The following is a 23,768-nucleotide window of genomic DNA, read 5'->3' as shown; positions in this document are numbered from 1 at the left end:
TAACCTTTCGCCTCTATTCCCCAAAAGTTCGCACTGAAAAATTTTTTGTTGATGTTATATATGACGTGACACATCGAAAAAGCCTTTAAATAACCATACTTTGATACAGTAAAAGCTCGATTTATCAAAGACATCCCGATTTTCTCTCAGATGCCCAAAGGATAGAATGCTTTGACAAACTTGAGCTAATTAATCCATTTTCCTGATCTGTCGCGTTTTAAAGACCCCCCCCCCCCCCCTTTTTTTTTTTCTCGAAATATAAAGGCGACAAAGTTAATCCTTGCTATTTTTCGTAGAGATCGCACCAAAATGTATTGATTGCGAGCCACCGGCAACATCGCGTATCGCCTTTTTTCTGATTTACCAAACTGCGTTGAGCAAATCGATATTTATAATTTTGAATTCCTGGCGGGTGAAGTGGCTGATGCCATTTATCTGCTACGGCAGTTTGCTGGAACACACCAGGGAACCAAACACAGGCTGGACGCACTTCAAGCTTAAGAGAAATCCACGCGGCCGTCGCTTAGAAATCGCACGCGACCAAGGATGGCTGACTTCGTTGCTGGGAGATAAATTCTTAGTTCCCTGGGGCTCTTCTTGTCGAGGAAGCAATTTTTTGTCTCATTTCATAGGCGCTATCTATGTCTTCTGTTTCCGCTGTCCGCGTTTTCATTTTGGGAGCAATTTTACGCTTTACCAAAATGATGCCGCGGTAACGTTCTGAATGCCGCTACATTTTGTAATCGATTTTGTCGAATTGAATGACCGAGAAATGCATCACTGAATTTAAGGAAGATCAAATAGTTAGTGGCTCCCCTCAACATTTTGAAGCGAGTTTTATCTTAATTATTTATTTGTTTATCCTCAAGGCCAGAGGACATTACAGAGGGGTGTGGGGGTCAATCAAATCACTGTTAAACACAAGACAGCAAATAGATAACACAAAACTAAATGGTCGACCATTATTCAAGAAATGTTCGTGACTGCGCAAGTAGGTATCTAAATACAAAATCACGAGCAACACACCCAAAACAGTGATATGTGGTATAAAACCAGAAGTACTGCAGCAAAAGTACAGTGTTAAACATTGGAGCAACTTGGTTAGTGACAGTTGCACGGAAGGCATTGACATCTTCAATTTCAGCAATGGCATGAGGAAGGCGATTCCAGTGCTTGGAATGAAGGAGTCGCGGCAGTATTTGGTGCGACAGAATGCAATTCCTACCTTGTGACGGGGATCGATGCGTGCTGAAGTGTAGGACGGGGGTTTTAGAAGTATCTGTCTGGTATATGTATTATAGTGTAAATTCGAATCAAACAAGCATGGCCGAAATACTTTTCTGCGTTGCGTTGGAAGAGGCAATGATAGGGAAGATTTCATGGCAGTCACGCTAGGAGTGCGATGATAGTTGGACAGTATATATCGAGATGCGACGCCTGAATCCCAGACAGAGGCTGCATATTCCAGTTTTGGACGGACGGAAGTGTTGGCAATGAGAAGTTTTAGTGCGCTAGGAGAATGTGAAAACGTTTCTTCTGAGAGAGCCAAGAGTTTGGCAGCATTATTCACTATGAACATGCAACTTTCATGACAAGTAATTAGTTATGCGAACACCTAAAGAAGACCACTGTTGAGGTAGTAGGATCAGTTGTGCTGAAGCTGGTGCACGCGCATACGTTTACACTTGTTAATGATGAGCGTCATATTCCAACGCTGACACCATTCCGAAAGGCTGTTAATATCGGATTGTAATATAGAGACATCACGTTCGTTGTTAATTTTACGATAGATAAAACAATAATCCGTAAGGAGACAAACTGATGAAGTAAAGTATGCCGGCAAGTCATTTAGTTATGACAGGAAAACCAGGGGTCCTAAGACAAAACCATGAGTCACACTGGGGAAAACTGAGAGTCAGTATTTTTCGCGGTTACGAACTGAGATCGATAAAAGGAAAGAGTGCAGCCATGAAGGTACGTTAGCATCTAACTTCAATTTGATTAGTTTAAAGAGAAGTAATTCCTGTGAGACTTTACCAAAAGTTTTATCCAGGAATGTGCAGTCTGCCAGCGATTCATCGTCAATAATACAATGGAGGTGACGACTGAAACATAAAAGCTGGCTCTCACAGGAGAATGTTTTTTCGGGAACCAGGCTGAAAGTTACTGAAGAAAGAATCAGTTTCTAAAATTTTACCAAGATGAGAGATGATGGCGTGTTTCATGATCTTGCATGGATGCTGGTGAGCGCGATATGGGACGATAATTATTAGGATCGCCTGACTTATGCAGAGGAATTACTTTTCCAACCTTCGAGTCATCGGGTACGCAGCATGTATCAAGCTACTGCTCAAAAAGTTTCGTCAGGATAATGGACGAGTACGTCTTTGTATTTAACAAAAATTTCGAATTTATGTTGTCAATTCCATATTATGAGGGCACCTTAAGCATTCCAATTATGCGTAATATTCCTATTGTGTTAAAAAAAAAATGATTGAGTTCATCAAAGGAAACTCCATGGTAGGATAATCAGGTAAAATGGTAGCGATTGGAGTGACCGAAAAAGATAACGAAAGTATGGAATTTAATGCACATGGAACATATAGCTACACCGTCTCGAGATCTGACGAGGAGAGCAGATACATCTGTACTGTGCACTATATTCCGAAATTGCTTTACGTTAGCCTCAGTAATGAGGGTAGAATTTGTTTAAAAGATGAGTCCTTAGCATATATATATATATATATATATATATATATATATATATATATATGTTTTTTTTATTTTTATAGGGCTTTTCGGTATTCTGCAGCTGCCAAGGCGTATTGCCGTTCCCCAAAAACTGCAGCAACGGAAGTGCCGGATGCGTCCATCAAAAATGAAACACAACCTTACGTTTTGGTCGAGCATTAAGCACAGTACGGAAACTGAAATGCAATATTAATAAAATAGTTGTATGGAATAAAATTACTTACTGTGAGGAGATAAATGAAGGGGAAAGAAAGGTGCTTGTTATAATACATGTCGGCGAGGCCCGGGAAAAGCAGTGGAGATTGTACTTGATGTCTTTTTTTATTTTACTTCGGTAATCACATAAATTTGTAATGTAATCTGTTTAGGCGAAAGATAAACACGAAGTAGAAGGAAAAACAATGGGCCGATGGTGGGAACCGAACCCACGACCTCCGAATATCGCGTCCGGTGCTCTTCCAACTGAGCTGTATCGGCCGCTGTCCCACAATCTACTTTCTTGGGTATTAGTGTTGCCTGTATACGAACCTTGAGAGTGTTCACCAACGCCACCCTCAACCATAGCGGTGGACGTGAAACGTCCTGTGTTACTGCCAGCGTCACGTAGAACGTGATCAAGAGCGAGGGCGAAAGCTGTGCTAGAACCCTCTTACGCTGCCTATGGCTTCAAGACTGCCAGAACCGAGACACCCGTAAGCTACAAGCAGATAAATGAAGGGGAAAGAGGGTGCTCGTTATAATACATGAAGGAAGAAACCAACAGTCGGCGAAGCCAAGGAAAGCATAGGCGATTGTACTTTATGTCTTTTTTTTTTTAATTTTTACTTCAGTAATCACATAAATTAGTAATGTAATCGGTTTAGGGGAAAGATAAATAAGCACAAAGTAGAAGGAAAAACAACGTGCCTATCGTGGCCTCGCCGACTGTTGACTTCTTTTCTTCATGTATTATAACGAGCACCCTCATTTCCCCTTCATTTATCTGCTTGTAGCTTAGGCGGGTCTCGTTTCTAGCAGTCTTGAAGCCATAGGTAGCGTAAGAGGGTTCTAGCACAGCTTTCGCCCTCGCTCTTGATCACGTTGTATGTGACGCTGGCGGTAACACAGAGCGTTCCACGTCCGCCGCTATGGTTGAGCGTGGCGCTGGTGAACACTCTTAAGGTTCGTATACAGGCAACACTAATACCCAAGAAAGTAGCAGGTGGGACAGCGGCCGATGTAGCTCAGTTGGAAGAGCACCGGTCGCGATATTCGGAGGTCGTGGGTTTGGTTCCCACCAGCGGCACGCTGTTTTTCCTTCTACTTTGCGTTTATCTTTCCCCTACACACATTACAATACTAATTTATGGGATTACCGAAGTAAAAATTAAAAAAAAAGACATAAAGTACAATCCCCAATGCTTTCCTTGGCCTCGCCGACTGTTGGCTTCTTTCCTTACTGTGAGGAGCCGTCCGTCCGCGCCATCTTTGCGGCGTTGAATAAGTTAACTTGAAAAATTGCCGCGCCGTCAATCCGAAACAAACAAACAAAAAAAAACTTTAAAGCATGTTAAAAGGCGATTGTTGCTGAGAGCTACTCTGAACGCAACCTAAAGGTAACATACATTCACTGAAGACAGGAAGGTAATTGAATAGTTTAACCGTTGTCATTCCGTCACATCCTAGCTGCGTTCGCGGCTGGCCTTGCTGCTGGTAAGAACAAAAAATATGGTATTATGTAACCTAAAGGGGAACACACCCTAGAAAATATGGTCGTAATTTATCTGAATGTTGTGAATTTAAAGAAATAAAAATTGTACCATTGCAGCAAACTATTTTACTGTGTATGCATTTTAGTTTTTGCACTGCAATGTATACTCAAAAGCATGTAGCTTTATTGACTTCCTTTTTGTTGTGTTTTATTTTTTAGTGACGCCACCCGGCACTTCTGTTGCTGCAGTTTTCAGGGAATGGCAAAATGCTGCCCTATGATACACGCCTCTCATCGATGTTGTTAATTGGATCTCTTAGCAGAACGAAAGAGACGCTTTTTCTTGTTAGCAAATATATTTATTGACAAATTGAATGACCAAGAAATGCATCACTCATCGCATCAAGGTCATTCACAACTTCGCTCATGAAGAAAAATTAACTCACCACTTTGCAGACGCCAGTCCGAGATCCTTACGCTATCGCTATATAAAGCGAAGCTGCTCCCTACCACTTGCTCTGAACTGACTCCACCACAACTTTCGGCGTATAGACAGAACGTACGGCCGTACAAAGCATTACTTAATTTACATATCTCATGTATTTGCTTCAGGGAGGTACGTACTGCAATAGAGTCAGTTCCCTAAAATATGCTTAAGCCCCGCCGTGGCTATTTATTGGCGTGGGGACCCAGGCCGGGTTGGATCAGTCGTGGCGGCCTGCCGGTGAACAAACACCGGAGATATCCGCGAATAAAAATGACGCTACTTTCCTCCCACATCGTTGCATACACTCAGAGCACCTAAAGAACAAAGCAGTTTGGGGACTGCGCCCCATGAACACGTCATCGGTTGACGTTTGACTTGCCAGCTTCCCTTTGTTGCGTTTACCGTGGGTTTTCTCCCTGCCGCACATTCCTCGGTCCGTTCTCTTCCTTCTCGTGAGCGATGTGTGCAACGACGGAACCAGAACGCATACCGCAGGCTTGTTCACCTTGAGAGGATGCGAAAGACGCGGCGAATAACTGCGGAGCTATCGGCTGAGGATTGGGCGGCGGCGAATCAGAACCATTTGTGCGAAGGGCATTGACGTCGCTCACACAGCCCCAGGACCTCACGCAATAGCCCGAGCACACAAGTTTAACAGCCACCAGAAGATTGGCGAAAAGAAGTGGCCGTCATATGCTCGGCTGCGTAGAATGGCAGCCTGTGGTCTCATCATATGGCATCACGATAGTCGAATACCTTTCATGGAGAAAAGCTCCAAGAAACCACCTCTACAGGCTCACTCTTCGGCCCACGAATATTAAAATGCATGCACTGTTTAAGAAAAATACGTATTTGTACATCGCTTGGCCCCGTTTCAAGGAGATATATTTGGGGCGAATACTCAAAGCATTCGCTCTACACATTGAACGCATTTACCAGAAATCACAGAACCCGTTCCCCGGTCCCTTTACTTAAAGCAACAACCCATTTTTTTTTTTTTTTTCAGCACCGCCGACAGCCGGAATTCAGTTGTCCAAGTCGGCCTTCTGCTCTGAGCGTCCGGAAAGGTAAGATGCCATATTTATCACTTAAGGATGATACCCATCATTCCTGGCTGTGCAAAGTGGCACGTTACGCCGCAGCACAGGCACGCAGAGCCACCTCTAATGAGGCGCTTGTTGCGCAGTCGCCAGTGGAATGAAGGTTCCTTCCGGTACTCCTAGATTTGTAAGGGACTGGCAATTATGGTCCTCCTGTAAATAGTCTTGAATAAATGTCTTCCACCACCACCACCCGAGTGCAGGTTGTTACCAAATGTGTTTCTAAATCGTCAAAGTGAAGGGCTCGTTTCCGGTGGCTACTGTTTCTAAGCCGTAAATATAGCCACGCAGGTAGGCACTGTCTTCACCATTGTAGCAGCAGCTGTACTTTCACAGCCTATGCACCTTTTCAATAATTGCTGGGCGCCGCCATATTGCTCGCTGGACTGCATTTTGCGGGTGGCGCTAGCACTGTGTAAGCCGCAGCGGAATCTGTTTATCTGCAGTCCAGAGAGGAGGCTTTTCGACATCATCCTCGCCCGATGAAAAGGCCCTCGCGGCTTCCGAAACTTGCGCGGTAGTAACACTCACCTCATCTTCGATCCATTTGAGCATTAGAAAATGAACAATTGGTGTCGTGAAATCGCTCTCGCTGGAACTAAGAGAAATTTCTTTTCCGGCCATGCCCGACTACACGAATAGCTTTCGCAGGTAGCCAGTGGTTTCCCCTACATTATACTTCTGTTGCCGCGTCGCAGTTTCCAGCGTCTCTTTAGCTCAGTTTCTTCTTATACTGTTTTTTTTTTCTTGCTGTCATCGTCAGCAGTAGTACTTTCATGGCCGATATCTCGTGTATAAGTTCTGTTGTAGCCGCCGGTACCCCTCCCTTGTCAATGTTCTTTCGGTAAAGTTTCTTTCTGTTCATTCCAGCAGAGATCTGTGCAGGTCCTCGGAGAGGTTTGGGACAGCCCTCGGCCTGTTGCCATTTCAGCTAATCCTGCTTACACCATCCAAAAAACAGCGCGAACAAACGGGGACGAAAGGAAGAAACCACAGGAACCTTTCGTCCCTGTTTGTTCGCGCTGTTTTTTGGATGATGTATCACCAACTCGCCCGCTTAACTATCCTGCTTACACCTAAGCATATTTCTGTAAACTTTCTAAACCATCTGCATCATTCAGATTTGATTACTTATTTATTTTTGGCACTGCTAATTTCTCCGTCATTTAATCACCACTTTCATCCATGTCTTATACCGTCATAATAGTTATCTCTTCACCAGTGCTCTTATGCTCTGAAAACAAATTTTGAACGTTCTTTTTTCTCCTCCTTTTAACTTGAAAATGTAATGCTCACTGAGCAGGATATTGATGTTGCTGATAACTGAATTACCTGTCCCAAGTTATGTGCTGAGGTATGGCTGAAGGATGGTATGCTTGAAGTGGACCAAGCCAGTATACCTGTGCACTGCAAGGGTATATTCCGAGAAAGTATTGCTAGCCGCTGCACAGTTTATTAAACCCACAGCAACTGTGACACAAGAAAAAGGATTACTATTGTTCATTGTTAACAGTGACCCGTAAGCTGTGTTCATGTGGAGTTCATTGAAACCATGTGCAACCAGGTGGTGAAGGCATTTATTCTTCACATCGTTGCGGTGGGTTGAAATTTCTCTTTGTCCTCGTATCCTCCGGAGAAGGCTGGCATTCAGTTCTCGGCAAAGTACTCAGGTGACTGTCAGCAGCAGAGTAAGCACCTTTTGTTTCTGAAGGCAAGACACTGGGCAAGCAATGCTGGCTGTCACAGAACTATGCACTTCGCAGAAGCACAATATGGGCCCCCAGTTCAGTTATCACTCACTCCACTCCAGAGTGGCCAGAGGGGTGTTCACTGATGTTTGAGGGATAGTTGATAGTCGAGTTGATAGTCGAAAGCGGCGGCGCCCGTGTCCTACTCGTTGTCGCTTTGCCAGCTTTCCGCGCACTGCTTGCAGATTCCAGGAAACACATGCAAGGACTCTATAACCAAAGTTTTTTTTATAAGGCGGGAAACGCATGACGTATCGAACGTGTTTTCATATTTAGCGCCTCGTAGGCTAGCGCGGTTACGGTGAGCAGCCTCCCCTCTGTTGGTGGGACACCAATATATGTATACCCGCGGCAATAATTTGAATCTCATCAATTAATAATTGCAAGCCAGCTTTCTGCCTTGACTGCATTAATTTCAAGCTGTGCTCAAGGCTGTGTTCTTCTAGCTTTTCGGCAACTGTACGTCTTTAGTTGATTTGTGAAAAAAAGTACGAAAAACATATGCTGCCCCCTGATGACATCGTTCAATATTAGTCCCTCCCGGCGCCTATGGCACAGAGTCACAGATAACGTATGAGATGCACATGCGATGGGCGTGTATTTCGGCCTGGTGTGCAGGTCTCGTGTATGGTGTTTGCGCTGTTTGTCTCAACGTCGTCCAGTTGTTGGCAGGTGGAATGCGATAAGCGATCGAAAAGGACGAGCGGCACGCCTTTCTTCCGCCTTGAACACGTCACAAAATGGGTTTTGGAGGCAAGCAAAGAACAAAGAGAGAGACGTCATGCGTGAGCAGGAAGTGATCGTTCTTGTTTGTAGGGAGAGTTTTGTGTGCATACTTGTGCATTCGCGCATTTTTCGGTGAACAAACAAGCACTTCGTTTGTTTATTGTCCTTCCGAACGAATCGCACTGAAAGGATGACCGAGTTTGCGTTCAAACACCCAGATTTAACGAAACCCGATTTAACCAATATATCATAATTCCCTCCCAAACGCCCATAGACCCGCCGGGGTGGCGCAGTGGTTACAGCGCTCGACTACTGTTCCCAAGGGTGCGGGATCGAATCCCGGCCTCGGCGGCCGCTTTTCGGTGGAGGCGAAAAGCAAGGAGCCCGTCTGTTGTGCGATGTCAGTGCACGTTAAAGAACCCCAGGTGGTCGAAATTTCCGGAGTCCTCCGCTACGGCGTCTACCCACAAACCGTCAAATGCCCATAGGATGCAATGCTTTGACCAACTCGAAATAACGAAATCAATTCCATGATCTGTCCCGATTTAACGCACTTTTTTGTTTTTGAAAAATGAAGGTGGAAAGGGGCTATTTTTGGTCTATTTTGTAGAGAGCACCCCGAAATGTATTGATTGCGAGCTCACGGTAACAGCGCGGGGAACCTTGTGGGATTCGGGCTTGCTGCGGCTGCCCTTTGCGCGGCCGCCGTCCGCTTCCCAGATGTTCTCCTCGTTCCCTTTCTCCCGCCTGAGGCGGCGGAGAGGGGCTCCGACGACTTGTCACTGTCGTTCGGGCCACAGCTCCGCCCTGGCGTCCCAGTGGCTGTTCTCATTGGCGCCTTTTGGCGGGAATACGGCACCGCTTCGACGGCCGCGCTTGCGCGACGGTCCGAGCGGAGCTCAGAGAGAGACCCCTCCGAGACATCGCAAGGTGCTTACGCAACTGTTCTTGTCTCATACCTTGTCTCAACACATACCCATCCGCTCCATGTTGTTATCTTTGACAGAAAAGAATACAAACCATATTTACTCGAAGAATCTGCGGATTGTTTACGAACATCGCCTGAGCACAAACTTTACCGCCGAGTTCACGAACAGCTCTTCTAGGATATCACAGGACACCCAATATCCTCCCTCAAAAATCAGAATACGAAGCATGAAAAATAAATTCCTCGAGGAGATATTTTCTTGGATAAGTCGATACCACAGGACGATTGGCTGCGTGTGAGCACAGACGAAGTAGCGATGGGTCTTGCTCTTAAGCTATTGACAATTTCTTACCGTAAATACGCTGCCAGTCATGGAATATATGTTTTCGAATTAATCCAGCAAGACAAACTGAGGCTCGCCTAAGATTATGTCTATATGCTAACTGAAAGCACAGGGAATAATATTCATCACTCTAAACGCTGCCATAATGCGCGGCGCTAAATCTTCTCGAAATGGGTGCGCCTGTAAAAAATAACATCGCTACTGAACACCGCGCTACTCTCGTACCGTGCTGCTGAACTGGCACGAAATAAAGCTTTAACACTCTCAAATTATCAGTAATGAAGATTTACATTTTATTCAGAGTAAGCACATTTAAAAGACAATATACTTAAATTTTGCTCATAATTTCCCCATTTCGAAAATACAAGGAAACACTTAGCATGTATCAGACACTTTTTATGCTTTCAGTTTACAGAATAAATTTACATTTTACAAGATAGCGTATATGCAGCTCGTTCGCCTGAGCAGCCGCCGTAGGTCGGTATAGGAGTGCAGGTGCTGGGTTTCGGCACCAAACATTTTAAAGAAGGACGGACACCTCTCTGCGTTTAATCCTCGGCTCTCACTGGTTATCGATATGCCAACATGGCGCCGAGTCTCTCTCGTGCTCCAAAACCTCGTCTTCCTTATCATCATCATGATAAACCTTTCATTCTCGTTCTGTTTGCAGATTTATGCGCGAATCTGCAACTTATGGCGGTCGGAAAAAATAGGGTGGACAGATGCACGGAAATAGAGTGGGAACTTAAGCTCCGCCTTCGAGTGTATTATAGGACAGTGTACACGCACTTTCCTTTAAACTTCACCGGGAATCGAACCACTATACTCCCGACCACCACCTGAGCATAACGTCCATGTAGGGCACGTGAGGAACAGATCGTAATTTCACTTCTCTATACCCATCCGCTGAAAATGACGCCGCAGTTAGTGATAGTGATGACAGTATAAAGATGACAATGTCGCTGTATTTCGTGATAAAGATGGTAGTGGCAATGAAAGTGATAGTACTTATAACTGATGACGATAATGATGATTGTATCGATGACAGCTCCGCTTCTGTGGTTAGGGCGCTTGACTATACTGCGCCCAAGGATGCTGGATCGAATCGCAACCGCGGCGGCCGCTTTTCTATAGAGGCGAAAATCAAGACGTCCGTGTGGTGTCAGTGCACGTTAAATAACCGAAGGTGGTCGAAAACTCCGGAGCCCTTCACTACGGCCTCCCTCGTAGCCTCGGTCGATTTGGGACGACAAACCCCATAAACAAATAAAAACAGTACCGATGACAAAGACGACGAAGTTAATGAAAACAGACCCGTAAAGTGTATTTCGCCATTTCCACTCACAGCAGCGACAAATACTGGGGCATCTGTCAGCTATGAGCAGTCATAATCTCTAATAATGTATTGCTTTTGTGACAGCTGTCACTGCTTACGCTCTGGTTAATAACAGATGTACAGCTGACCTCAACAGCAGTAATGTAGCTGGTACGAGATGAATCCCAACTGAAAGCCAGCCAGGACCCGTTTTAGTCTACTTGGTCAGCAAACGGGACACAATGGCTTCCAACTGGTAGGCATCCGGAAGCAGTTAATACCAGTCAAGTACCGGTTAGGATCAGCTGAAACCATTGTGGAAATTGTTTTCTCATTGTTTGGGCCAGTACGAAGTTCAGTACTTTGACTGTAGAAATATGAGGTTGGCTTTGGGATTAGGTAAGCTTCCGATTCGACGAACAGCTTTTGAAGCATTCGACATTGCAATAAGCTCTAATTATGATCACGGAGTGTCAGGAAGACGATTTGATTTTTCTCGGACTAAACCTCGAAATCCGTCTTTTTTTTTTTTTTTTTTTTTTTTTTTTTCGGCTGAACGGAGGGACCGGTTCATTTGAACCCTTTGAACGCTGGATAATCCGGCCCTGACGCTCAGTGGCACCACAGCGTGGCGAAAAACGAGATATTTTGAATAAGATCCAGAGATGTAGGCGGTGCGCTAGTGGTAATTTTAGTTTGGTTTGTGATGTTTAACGCCTCAAAGCGACTCAGCCAATGAGAGACGCCTAGTGGTAATTTTGCACGAAAAGGAAAGTACAGGGGTGGAATAATATAGCGATTCCAAAATCTATTCCATTCAATAGGCGATGACGTCAAAACACCGTATGAGGTGACGGCTACGTAAAATTACTTCTGACGTCCTGCAACGCAGCCTTATTATGCAAATTTTAACCGGCCAATGGCAGAGAAGGCGATGCAATGGATACTTTTCGGATGGAATAGAGTCGCTATATTATTCCACTCCAGATCTTTAGAAACATAATGAAAATAGCTAAAAGAAAGCGGAGGCAAAATTGCGAATACAGTAAAGTATCGATAATCTCTCCCCCCTCCCCCCCCCCCCCCAAAAAAAAAAAAAAAAAAAAAAAAAGAAGAGAAGAAGAACCGCTGCAAACCATTTATTTGCATGGCAGAACCTGGAATATGGTTGTTTATACATCTGAGATTGATGCTAAGTTACGGCGACGATTCTTCGCGGATTGTCTTTTTTTTTTTTTTTTCGCACACTTTCGGGTACAACGCATTATGCTTTAAGATCGCAAGTGCCACCGCTTTTACCTGTGCGATGGAGCAGCAGCCATGCTCTCGTTACAAACGGCCCCGTTGCATTGTCCGTTTCACATGATGCGATTCTTGCCGCAGCAGATTGCGATTTCAGCCGCACACCGACAGGACTGCTGGCCGCTCTCATCGCGGAGCCACTGCGACGGGCCGGTGCGACCGCTGCGACGGGGCCAGCCGTCAGCGGATTCCGAGGGATACGTCACAGGAAATGACGGAGCGGAAGCCGTCTAAAGTTTCAAAAATAGTTTTTTTTTTTTTTTTTTTTTTACCATGCAATGTAATGCAAGAGATAAAAATACAAGTAGGCGTTAGAACGGCGTGACGTCATCCCGAAATAAAACTAAAAGGCCAGTGATGCGTACTGACGTGTCTGAAACGGCGTGAATGGTCGATGCTCGCGCCCGATGGCAGTGGCAGCGGCGGGAAAGCTTGAATTTAGCGGAAGAGAAGCGCAAACTGTGCTGCTGGGCAATGGGGTCTTCTGAACGTCGTCACGCCTACGCGTACGCCTGAGGTGCGCGGGCACGTACCACTGTTCCGTAAAATTCAGGTTATGTGAGGTCTATTTGGACGATCGCTAATTTCGCGGGTCGAATCAACCGAGATTTCACTGAGGAACGGCGACTGGAGCACAACTGCGATCGGTGTTGGTGCGCCTAAGATCAGATACCGCCATGCACACCGTGATCTTCCGCAATTATCTATGGCCTGCGCCTGTGGTTCGTGAGCCGTGCAAGCAGTGCAGTGCGTATGTGGAAGCCGGCGCCTCACGCTCACGGCTTCCACTACATAGTCACAGAAAGTTGTCCCCGAGTACAGCAAATATAAAGCCCAGGGGTAGCGCAGGTGTTTGGAGTTAGAGCTGTGCACTGGCTCGGGCCGGCCCGAAAGCCCGCACCCGGCCCGCGCCCAGGCTCTGACCGCTCCGAAGTCCTCTCCCTCGGGCTCGGACCGGGCCTGGGCCAAGATATATCTGTCTCGGGCGGGCCGGGCCGAGCCAGACAGCATGATCACGAACACATGCAACTTTTGCGAAAGCGCGAACACGGCCATAGTACGATAAGCGTCTAGAATGGTAGCATTTTCCCGTGTCTTCCCCACGCGAGAGCTTTCGAGTTCTCCCGTCATTCCCAGCATCGGCCCATCTTTCTTCCCCGCCTCCTCGCCGCGAGCGGATATTTCGTAGTCATCACTGATCGAGCACAAGGGCTGCTTGGTAACATTTGGTAACATCGGTGCAGATGTTACCCATTTCAAGATTCGCGCCATGCTGTTGCCTTAACGTCTCTGTTATGGCTTTCTTCTAACTCGACATGACCTCTTTTGAAGGGGGACACAGCTAAATGCATCTGCAGTGCAAGTTTCATCCTGTTTCTCTCGTTGCGAAGAGTTCACGTGAAAGGCTCGGAGTGAGCCAGGCGAGCTCACCGAGTAATTGACCACAAAACCAACCCCTGTTTTAAGTTCAGTGCTAGCGCACTTTTGAAGAGGCCAACAAGATGTTTACTGAAAACTTGCTTTCCTATCAAAGAACGTGTTAGACATTCCAGAAAAAAGTTGTCACACCAAAAGTAACTTCAGCTTTACAATTGGGTTCATTATATCCAGACGCACCGCAAATGCCTGAATTTAATGCATAACTTGTTTTTGCACAATACGTTAATTCTACATATGTGCTATGCCTCTACATATTCAGCTAATTCGCCATTTAAAACTAGAGAACGCAACATTCTAAGATGTTGCATAAAACTCATCATGAAATTAGTATTTTTCTTTTTCATAGCTTCAACTGCAATTATAGCATGACAGGCCGGGCCACTCCCGGGCCTTAAATTTGAGTGCCGGGCCGGGCAAAGCTCAATCCCTTTAAGAGTCAAGCTGGGTCGGGCTGGGGTCTGTAGCTTCGGGCCCAGGCCGGGCTCGGGCTCAAAAGTTCGGCCTGTGCTCGCCTCTAGTTGAAGTGCGCAAGGTCGGCCAGAGAGGTGGGTTTCAAACCACTGCCGCAAACTGTGAGAAACCTGACAAGCACATAAATCTAATACAGATTATGCTCAGGACTGTGGATTGTAGGCTTTCTCTGTTTGAAACAACAAAATGAAGCAGCTTTTTCTCGCTGCTCTGTTTTCATCGCTTTGCAATGTAACTTTCTTGTCGCACGGTGGATGCATGCAAGCACAACCAAGCAGGGCACAGAAGTGATTAAAGCTACGGCCATTTGTGGCTGGCATCGAATGCACTCCGCGTGTCAAATAAAATGTAGCGGGAATATTTGTAAAGCGAAAAAAAAAAAAAAAAAAAAGGATTCTTTCTGGAGAGTAAATACAGTTTCAATCCATTAATACTTCCACATAATGGCATATGCAGTGGAAAAATAATTTATGAAGTGTGCTAATATTCAGTCTTTTCAACAATCATTTGCTTGGTTTCTTCAGTTGCAGTTGTCTTATACATAGTTCGTTGGATGCCGGGTTTAGAGTATATAGTGGTGATGCATTTTGGAGCAGCTCAGGGAGTAGTATTGAAGCCAATTTGGAGCTGCTTTGGAGCAATCAAACAAGAGTTTTGGAGCACGTTTCTCGGTCGAAACGTGCTTGAAGACTTTAGTTTTCTATTCCTTACCTACAAAAAATCCATTTTTATTCTTTTTTATGCCATGTTCAGTGCTTTGCTAACTATGCACACACCTCTGACAAGACACGACAAATGGCCAAAACATGTAATGATGTTTAAAACAACACAGACTAATCTAAGCAACCATTCGTAACAGACTGCAATGAAACGCTTGCTTATGCACCTCACGACTGAACAAGTCTGACCTAAAGCTTTTGCCGATTTTGACTTGATTCAAATGTGGAGTCTACCATTTTGAAGCACTCAAGCGGCGCCGCTAGTTTGGGCATTCAGATCAATGGGCACATTTCCACTAGCTTGTGCACGTTCTCTGATTCTATGCCCGTGCTTATAAATTCCCGAGCACTGACCGATAGTGCCTTCAGGGAGGATAGATGGCACTAAAGGGTTGCTTTCTCCTCTTTCAGCTTCTTTACTTCATTGCCTCTCGTTATGTTTTTGCTGAAGCAATGCTAGGGGTTTCAGTTTTAAGCGATAGGCCCTGTATGGCCTTCTGACACCCCTGCGAAGTTTTCTAGCGATTGGCACCTTTGGCACCTTACAAAGCTTCAAGTATGCTTTTTCCTGACATAGGCCTCACGCGCTTATCATTGAGAAAGAGGTTCGATGGTGAAGTACTTGCTTGTTTTTAAAGCAATATCATTAGAAGAACTTGTGTACTTTTTACCACTGAACAAGTTTTGTAACGGTCCCAACTATGCTAACACGGTAGTTATCGCTACTTGCTTCACTTGCTGCTCTCTCAACGGGCGAATCAAAAGCCTAGGAAGATATACTATGTCACATACAGAGTGCACTTTTTCACAGTTAGCTCCAATCGCTTGTGGCTCATATTAATCTCACTTGCAAAAAAATTTTAAATTATGCTCCACACTTCCCCAGTTTCCGAAAATTGTTTGTATTGAGCCCAGTACAAGAAGTGTTATCGATGCTACCAGTCCACTGCTATCGTTCCTGCGTTGTTCTAAATTTGATCGCAGCAAACGGTTTGGAGTAGTTTAGAGAAGAATGGCGCAATTGGAGCAGCGCTTCCAGCCCTGAGTATTGTCAGTGGTTTTCTTTCTCTTCACAGAATTTTCTGTTATGAGAGCTGTGTTCCTAGTGAAGGTGGTATGTGTTATTGGGGAGGACTAGTCTATCAGACTGACATGGCAGTGTTTCTCTTTGCTGTCCCTAAAATGCTGTGGACATGTGTGACATTTAAAGAAGCCTAGTTAAAGGATTGCATACTGCATGAGGAGCGTCATGCAGCAGGAGACATTTATTGTAACCTACACACCAGTAGCTACATGTGTACTTTATGGCTAATGAACCCATCTCACTGTGAAATAGCAGGGTATGTACACAGCTTCCCAAGCATCAAATAATGTTTTGTTTCGCATGATGCCACTCATCGATGTGTATAAAAGGTGTTTTGAGCCTCAATTTATCTTCATGATGCTCTTCACATCTTCACATTGTAAAAGATATTGGCAGAGCCAAAGGGTGCACTAATCCTATATGAGGAGAGAAAACCAGAAAAAGAAAATTGCAAATGCATCCTGGAATCTCAAAATGGAGACTGTAGTTGCATTCTTATCTACAGCAGCGCTGCACTAGCGAAAAATGTTTAGGGGCAATCAGTTGTATTGATGCAGGGGATATGCGAAAGCACTCGCCCTGTCGACTCTGCTTGTGCAGTAATGAGGAGCACGTTAAGGAAACAGTTGGCAATTTTATTTAACTTTCCACTGCTGCTACCAGTGTCATCAGATACATAACATTGTCATCCCTAGCAAGCCTCTGAACCACCCATCGCCTGCCACCAGCTTCTTTCCACCCTCTTGCACCTTCTCTTTCTTTTTTTCACCTAAAAGTGCAGAGGGGGATTACCTTCTCTACACTTTGCTAGCTGCCCAGCATGGTATGTAAACACTCGGTAAACAAATTTTATCTTCATGGCACTCTTGATGCTTTTGAATTAAAAAGCACTTACAAGAGCCCGCAGGAGAAAGTCACAACAAAACTAACAGTAGGTATTGGTGAAGACTCCTCAACTGTCCGTATAATCTATTTTATTTAAATATTAGGAGTCTACAAGTTGATGCAATATCTTGCAATAAATAAACATTACAGAATGCATATTTTTCATCCTCGTCGGCACTTGTCCCAAATCTCTAATCTATCGAGCAGATGTAGAACATGCATTGAGAGGGATGAAGAATGGAAAGGATGGTGGACTAAGTAAGGTGCTGCAAAGTGAAGGTGTTCACATGTGACATCATGACTAAAGCGTAACTTTTCAGTCACCAGATTAACTCCTGAAAAAAATATTGATACGGCTAGACTTTTTTTATGGCAGCATAGTTTTTAGCATGTCATTCTGGTTCTGATAATGTATCAATTTATAGGTTTCTGGGTAGATTAAACACAAAAATTTTAGAAAAGAAAAAGCTCCTTTTGGGGGTGACTCTCTCTCTAGCCAAGGCACTCTCAGCTGTCAGCGTTTCCTCAGTGCACAAAAGTCGCAAACAAAGTGAGAATCACTGTTGGAAATAAATTCTAGATTGTTGGCAGTGCTGCTGTCTAAGCTGCTGTAAGAAGTAGCTTTTTCTTTTTTTCCTAGACATCATTAATGTATGACATCATTCTGAAAAGCCTGCCTTAAGCTCAACAAACGCTAAAGAAGTGAAATGCATTTTTTTTTTTTTTTTTTTACGAGTACAGCTCCCACCCTGTAATGTAGAAGACTGCACTGAATGCAGTTTCCAAAAGTAACTCATCTTAGGCATTGCGGGCACAGTGACATCGGGCTGGATGAATGTGACTCATCATTGACACCATCGACACGTTCATCAATAACAAGTACAGCTCAGAACAGCTAGATAAATAGCAAGAAAAAGTCATTATTTCCGACTACAAATATAAAGGAGGTACCGAAGACAGCAAAAATTTCAAGGGATAAAGGTGATGTCGCACACCATGAGGGTCCTTAAAAGAGTGTTGGACACGAGACTGACAGTAGAAGTGAATATATCGCCCTAGCAATTTGTTGCTGTACTGAGACATTCAACTACCTATGGAACATTTGGTCACAGGAAACCAACACCAAAATTAAAGCGAGAGCCAGCCAGCATATTATACAATATTCATAGACAAAACGAGGCTTATGATACAGCTCCAGGCAAGGAGTATGGAGAAGCCATGGAGAGAAGAATGTTTGAGAGAAATATGCATGCTTGTTCAGGAAACGGATAACATAACTAGGACAAAGAGTTGCAGCTTTCTTGACAGAACTGGCAGCTCAGATGTCACTGTAGGACTGCACCAGAGTTCTGCACTGAGCCCTCTTCTTCTCAGTGTACTGATGAATGTTCTCACAGAGCTAGCTTAGAGAAGTACCTTGGAATATATTGTAAGCTGATGTAGCACTGTCAGGGGTGGAAGCAGGCTTGAGAATTTTGGAGCAGCTCAGTAAGCAGTAATATTGCCAGTTTGGAGAAGCTTTAGAGAAATAAAATGAATTGTGTAGCAGCCTAATTGTGCCATGGAGCATATTTACAGGACGAACGACTTTAATAATTTCAGTGTTCTATTGCTGACATACAAAAAACCAAGATCTGATTCTTTTTACTCAGCATTCAATCCTTTCTTGACTATGCATGATTTTACGACAAGGAAAACACAAAAAACATCTACACGTGTATAAGATATCACAGCTGATCTGAGAAACAATTTGGTAGAGGCTAGCAGAAAATGGAAAGCTTGCTGGTGCATTTCATAACTGAATGCCAAGGTTGACTAAAGCTTTTGCCTCATTTGACTTCATAGGATCAAACATGTAGTCTACAACTTTGATACGCTCAAGCACCAGTTTGGAGTTCACAGTTTGGAGTACTCTGATGTTCTTTGCCTTCTGCATGTCCTTTGATCCTACGCTTGTGCTGATAAGTTCTCGGGCATTGGTAAGTAGTGCCTTCAGGGAGGATAGGCGGCAATGAAGGGTAGCCATTTCCTCCTTCTGCCTTTCTACTTTGCTGCCTTCTACCAGTGCCTCATGCTTTCGCTTCAGCATTGCTGGACTGCCTCAATTTCACTAAGTTGGCAATAGGCCCTGTACGGCTTTCCAACATCCTTGAGCAAATTTCTAGTTATTGGCACCTTCATGGCATCACCTTCTTAATGCTTCAAGTGTGCTTGTGTTTGAAAAGGGTTTGACACGCTTGTTATTGGCAAAGAGGCTCGGTGCTGAAAGTGTCGGCTTGTCTTCACAGCTAGTAATGTCGAAATTTGGGCCGGTTGGTTGCGATCCATCTAAAATAGCGCACACAAAACACAAAACACACAAAAAAGAGCCAGACGGACAAGAGCGCACTAGCAACTGATACATGGTCGAAGAAACACCTCTCACTCAGTGACCATGCGCCAGGTATTTCAACACATGTCTAAAAGATAAACCAAACTCAAGATAAACCCAATAACGTAGTTCTGCTAAGGACATATGGAAGAAGTCCCCACCAGTAGAACAAAAAACAAACAAACAATAACATAAAACCATACTGTGCCTAGAGCAAACAATTGGAACACGAGATAAGCGAAAACTGGATGATTTTGCTACAAATTCGGCTATCAGCTACCCAGGAATCTGCTTTCTTTTTCTAGCAATATCTTGTAATTGTAGTAAAGATAATTTTGCACTTTTCGCTATTATGTGCCGAGTGCCTTTATTGATTACTTAGTTTTCTTAATCACTACTCGAATATATGTTGTTCTTTTTCCTATGTTCGAGTAGGCCTTGCACCATTCTCCACTTTAGTTGTCCCTAATCGCATCTACACATGAGTACACAGACTTTCACATGCTCAGACAGTGTTTGCATCATTTGATCATAGGTTTCTTTGAGGTCATTCCAGCAGACATCTGTGCAGGTTCTCCGAGAGGTTTGGGACAGCCGTCGGCCTGTTGCCATTTCAGCTAATCCTGCTGCACCTAAGCATATTTCTGTAAACTTTCTAAACCATCAGCATCATTCAGGTTTGATTATTTTTTATTTATTCTTGCACTGCTAATTTCTCCATCATTTAATCACCACATTCATCCATGTCTACCATCATAATGGTTATCTCTTTACCAGTGCTCTTATGCTCTCAAAACAAATTTTCAACGTTCATATTTCTCCTCCTTATAACTTGAAGAAAATTTAATGCTCACTGAGCAGGTTATTGATGTTGTTGATAACTGAATTACCTGTTGCAAGGTATGTGCTGAGGAATGGCTGAAGGATGGTATGCTTGAAGTGGACCAAGGCAGTATAGCTGTGCCCTGTAAGGGTATATTCCGAGAAAGTATTGCTAGCCGCTGCACCGAGTGCAGCTGACCGTAGTGATACCACTGCTGAAGAGATGTGCTGACCGACTACAGTTTCTTAAACCCACAGCAACTGTGAAACAAGAAAAAAGATTAGTAATGTTCATTAATCACAGTGAGCCGTAAGCTGTGTTCATGTGGAGTTCATTGAAACCATGTGCAACCAGGTGTTGAAGGCACTTATTCTTCAGATCGTTGAGGTGGGTTGAAATTTCTCTTTGTCCTCATATCCTCCGGAAAAGGCTGGCATTCAGTTCTCGGCAAAGTACTCAGGTGACTGTCAGCAGCAGAGTAAGCACCTTTTGCTTCTGAAGGCAAGGCACTGGGCAAGCAATGCTGAATGTCACCGAACTGTGCACCCGCAGTTCAGTTATCACTCACTGCACTCCAGAGTGGTCAGAGGGGTGTTCACTGATGTTTGAGGGAAGGGTCCAGATGGCTAGGCATGTTGACCGAAGAAGTAGGACTGGTCAGGACTTCTGGAGGGGGTCCCAGAAGAAGACTGCGATGAAGTGTCTGGCATGTGAGATGCCCTGGACGTAGTGGCATCATCGGGTGCCTGCGATACATATTTGTTAAAATCAATAAATTTGCTTTCTGAATTGCATTTGGATTGATTTGGTCAGTATTTATGGGATTCCCTGGTTGCTTTGCTTAGCTTTAAGGCATTCCACTTTTTCCAATCTTGTCCGAATGGGAAAAGGGCTTGGCCATCTTACAACATTCCATACAAAGAAGAAAGCTCCGTCTCCCTTGAGGCTGAGTCAGTTGGCAGACTGAACAATCACCATAATGCTAGAAGTCTTTAGGGCTCTCCTTTTGTCCATGTATTGTTTAGTATACGCTTGTCTCTGATTTATATGCTTTTCTGTGTTTAATGCATCACGAAAGTCCCTGTCAAAGAAAAATGGAAAGCATGGGAATCCTTTACACCTAGATTAGTTCTGACGAGGTTCTGACTATGCAAAGATGGCTTAGGCTACTGCACATGTGACGTGTACAGTGTAGTACCTGTAAATACACGTCAGTGATGACTGATTGGAATGGATGTTAAGTGCAGCTAGTTAAATGAAGATGCAGTTAAAGTAAAAAACTGAGCCATTCACTACTTACAGTAGAGGGAATAAAGGGAAGAGTGACTGACTTCGATGCCTTGTGCATCTCTAAAAATTGAGCATTCATCATCATCATCAGCCTGACTATACCCACTGCAAGGCGATGGCCTCTCCCATATTCCTCCAATTAACCCCGTCCTGTGCTAGCTGTATCCACCTGACCCCTGCGAACTTCTTAACCTCATCCGCTCACCTAGCATTCTGCTGCCCCTGTTATGCTTTCCTTCTCTTGGAATCCAGTTTGTTACCCTTCGACAGATATAAACTAGAGCTTGGGAGATTATAACTTTCATATAAATAGGGTTTCCTTAAGTATACTTGAAGAGAGAATATGATTACTACCTTTCTTGGAATGTGAATATTCTACCTGTTTTCAGCTCATTTGGAGAAATAATTGACAAGTGTGCATGCTGGAGCCTATGCAAATGGACAAACTTATTTTATGGTAATTTATGTTATGTCAGTTAGTATGTGGAAGAAGCATAGCTTGCAGAGGTAGAGTAGATATTTTGGTGTTTGGTCAGTCTCTTGGCACATGAAATAATTCCTGATCTCCTGTTAAACACGTCTATCTATTTGACATCACAGCTGTAGTCTCAAAGCCAAGCGTTGGTGTGCACAGTCCCGACATGGCTTTGTGCTTTGGAGAAAAGGCAAATACAGTGAGTGAGACAGTGAGTGACAAGGCAACTGCAAATCATTATGTGCTGTGTATTAAGCAACCAGTAGCAAGGATTTCCTCCCAGACTTGAAAAGATTGTTGTATTTTAGAGAGTCAACTTGCTGCTAGCCGAAGTGAGGAATGCACTTTCTTTCACATGCTGGACACCAAAGCCGTTATAAATAGAATGCTATAGTTGTGCTTGCATGCTTATATATGATTATGTCATCATTTGAACCTTGACTTCTGCAGTGAAACATGGCCACTCCTAATGTAAAACCCTCACAACCTTTCTTCACAACCTATCTTCACAACCTTTCTAATCTCAGCCACCCAAATGGCTCTGTCACCCTTCCACTGCCTTTACCTTCTCTTCTGTTGCCTTAAGGGACCATCACTGGTTATCTTTGATTATCTGCCCTCTCATGTTCATTTTTTCTCTATGACTACAGCTGGGATGCCATTTACTCTTGTTCGTTTCGTGAGCAGGCCACTGCGCTGTCTGCCTAACCTTTGTGCTTACATCTGCGAACTCCTCTATATACCTCCCCCTGCTGCCTCAAATTGAATTTTGTGCCTTGTCATGTCTCCCAATTTCGATGCCCCCTGATGAGTGCTGACAATATATATTTTTCTAAATGACAAGACATGCTTTCTCTTCAGGAATACTAATAAGCAGTCTTGATAGTGGCTGTTAAATGCAATCTTCCCCATTGTTATTCCCCCACGCGTTTCACTACCCTGGTTCCTCCCTAGGACCACAGCCTCTAGAAGATATATGTAGGCTGATATATGAAGTTGAACATTGCAAAACAACATGAACCATAGTGGAGTGTACTCCGACTAAATCTCGAGTGCCCGGGGTTCTTTAACATGCTCTAACATATTACCTTACCACTTCAGTGCATTGCAGCTTTCCAAATGAAAATCTTTGTCTACCATTTTTCTCCTTTTATTGCTTGTACAGCTTTGTTTGCGCCCTCTATGCTTACTGGCAAGATATCAAATTCCTAGGCATCGTTGCCTCTGCCTTAGCACCAGGCTTTCCTATCGAATTGTTTCTTTCTGCTTCCACTTACAATGTGAATGCAGCAATTTATTAAGCCTTTAGAACCTTTGTGCTGTAAAATATCTTCGCGTCATATGAATAGCAATTAAGGGCAGAAGATGAGAGCAGACGACAGGAGTTTGACGTCGTTGAAACCAGCATCGGATGGAGGCTGTCAGTCAATGAGGCTTGCAGAGGACTGTCGTTAGTTTGGCCAACGAACATAGCATAGCACACTGTTAATCCACAAATAGATCGAAGTTACAACATTCTTTGGGACTGCAATGTCCGTGATGTAGGCAGCTTATATTTGATTATCGGACTTTCCGATCTGAAACGTCGTTGACACGCTGACGGAACAGCGTATTTGGATTGAGACAATGCCCCCGCACGCATGCGAGTGCCTCGTGTACCCCTGCTGAATATCCCTGCCTCGTGATGCGAGTACGGCTTTCTGCGAGAAAGCTCCGAACGCAGTACGGCTTGAGCTTCAGTAATTAGCAGCGAGATTTCGGTCAAGCAAGCAGAGCTGTGCACGATAAGAGGAAGCCGAGTTCTTTAAAACTACGCCAGC

The 23,768-nt window shown here is 44.2% G+C and overlaps 1 protein-coding gene across 6 annotated transcripts in view; it reads left to right on the top strand.

The window, feature by feature from the left end:
- LOC146170950 (uncharacterized) overlaps nt 1-23,768 on the top strand; it is a 720,860-nt gene that overhangs the window by 239,318 nt on the left and 457,774 nt on the right. For 4 of the 6 annotated variants that reach the window (XM_084586587.1, XM_084586588.1, XM_084586585.1 and 1 more), the window contains one exon: nt 5,935-5,995. The exons of the other annotated variants lie outside the window; for them this stretch is intronic. In XM_084586587.1, coding sequence (XP_084442713.1) covers nt 5,935-5,995 — 61 coding nt within the window. The remainder of the gene's footprint in view (nt 1-5,934; nt 5,996-23,768) is intronic. 6 annotated transcript variants of the gene reach the window in all.

This window comes from Amblyomma maculatum, unplaced genomic scaffold (genome assembly GCF_055883805.1).
Source record: "Amblyomma maculatum isolate TAMU_Amacu unplaced genomic scaffold, ASM5588380v1 scaffold_24, whole genome shotgun sequence".
Taxonomy (NCBI): domain Eukaryota; kingdom Metazoa; phylum Arthropoda; class Arachnida; order Ixodida; family Ixodidae; genus Amblyomma; species Amblyomma maculatum.
This window is presented reverse-complemented; position numbering and strand designations above follow the sequence as displayed.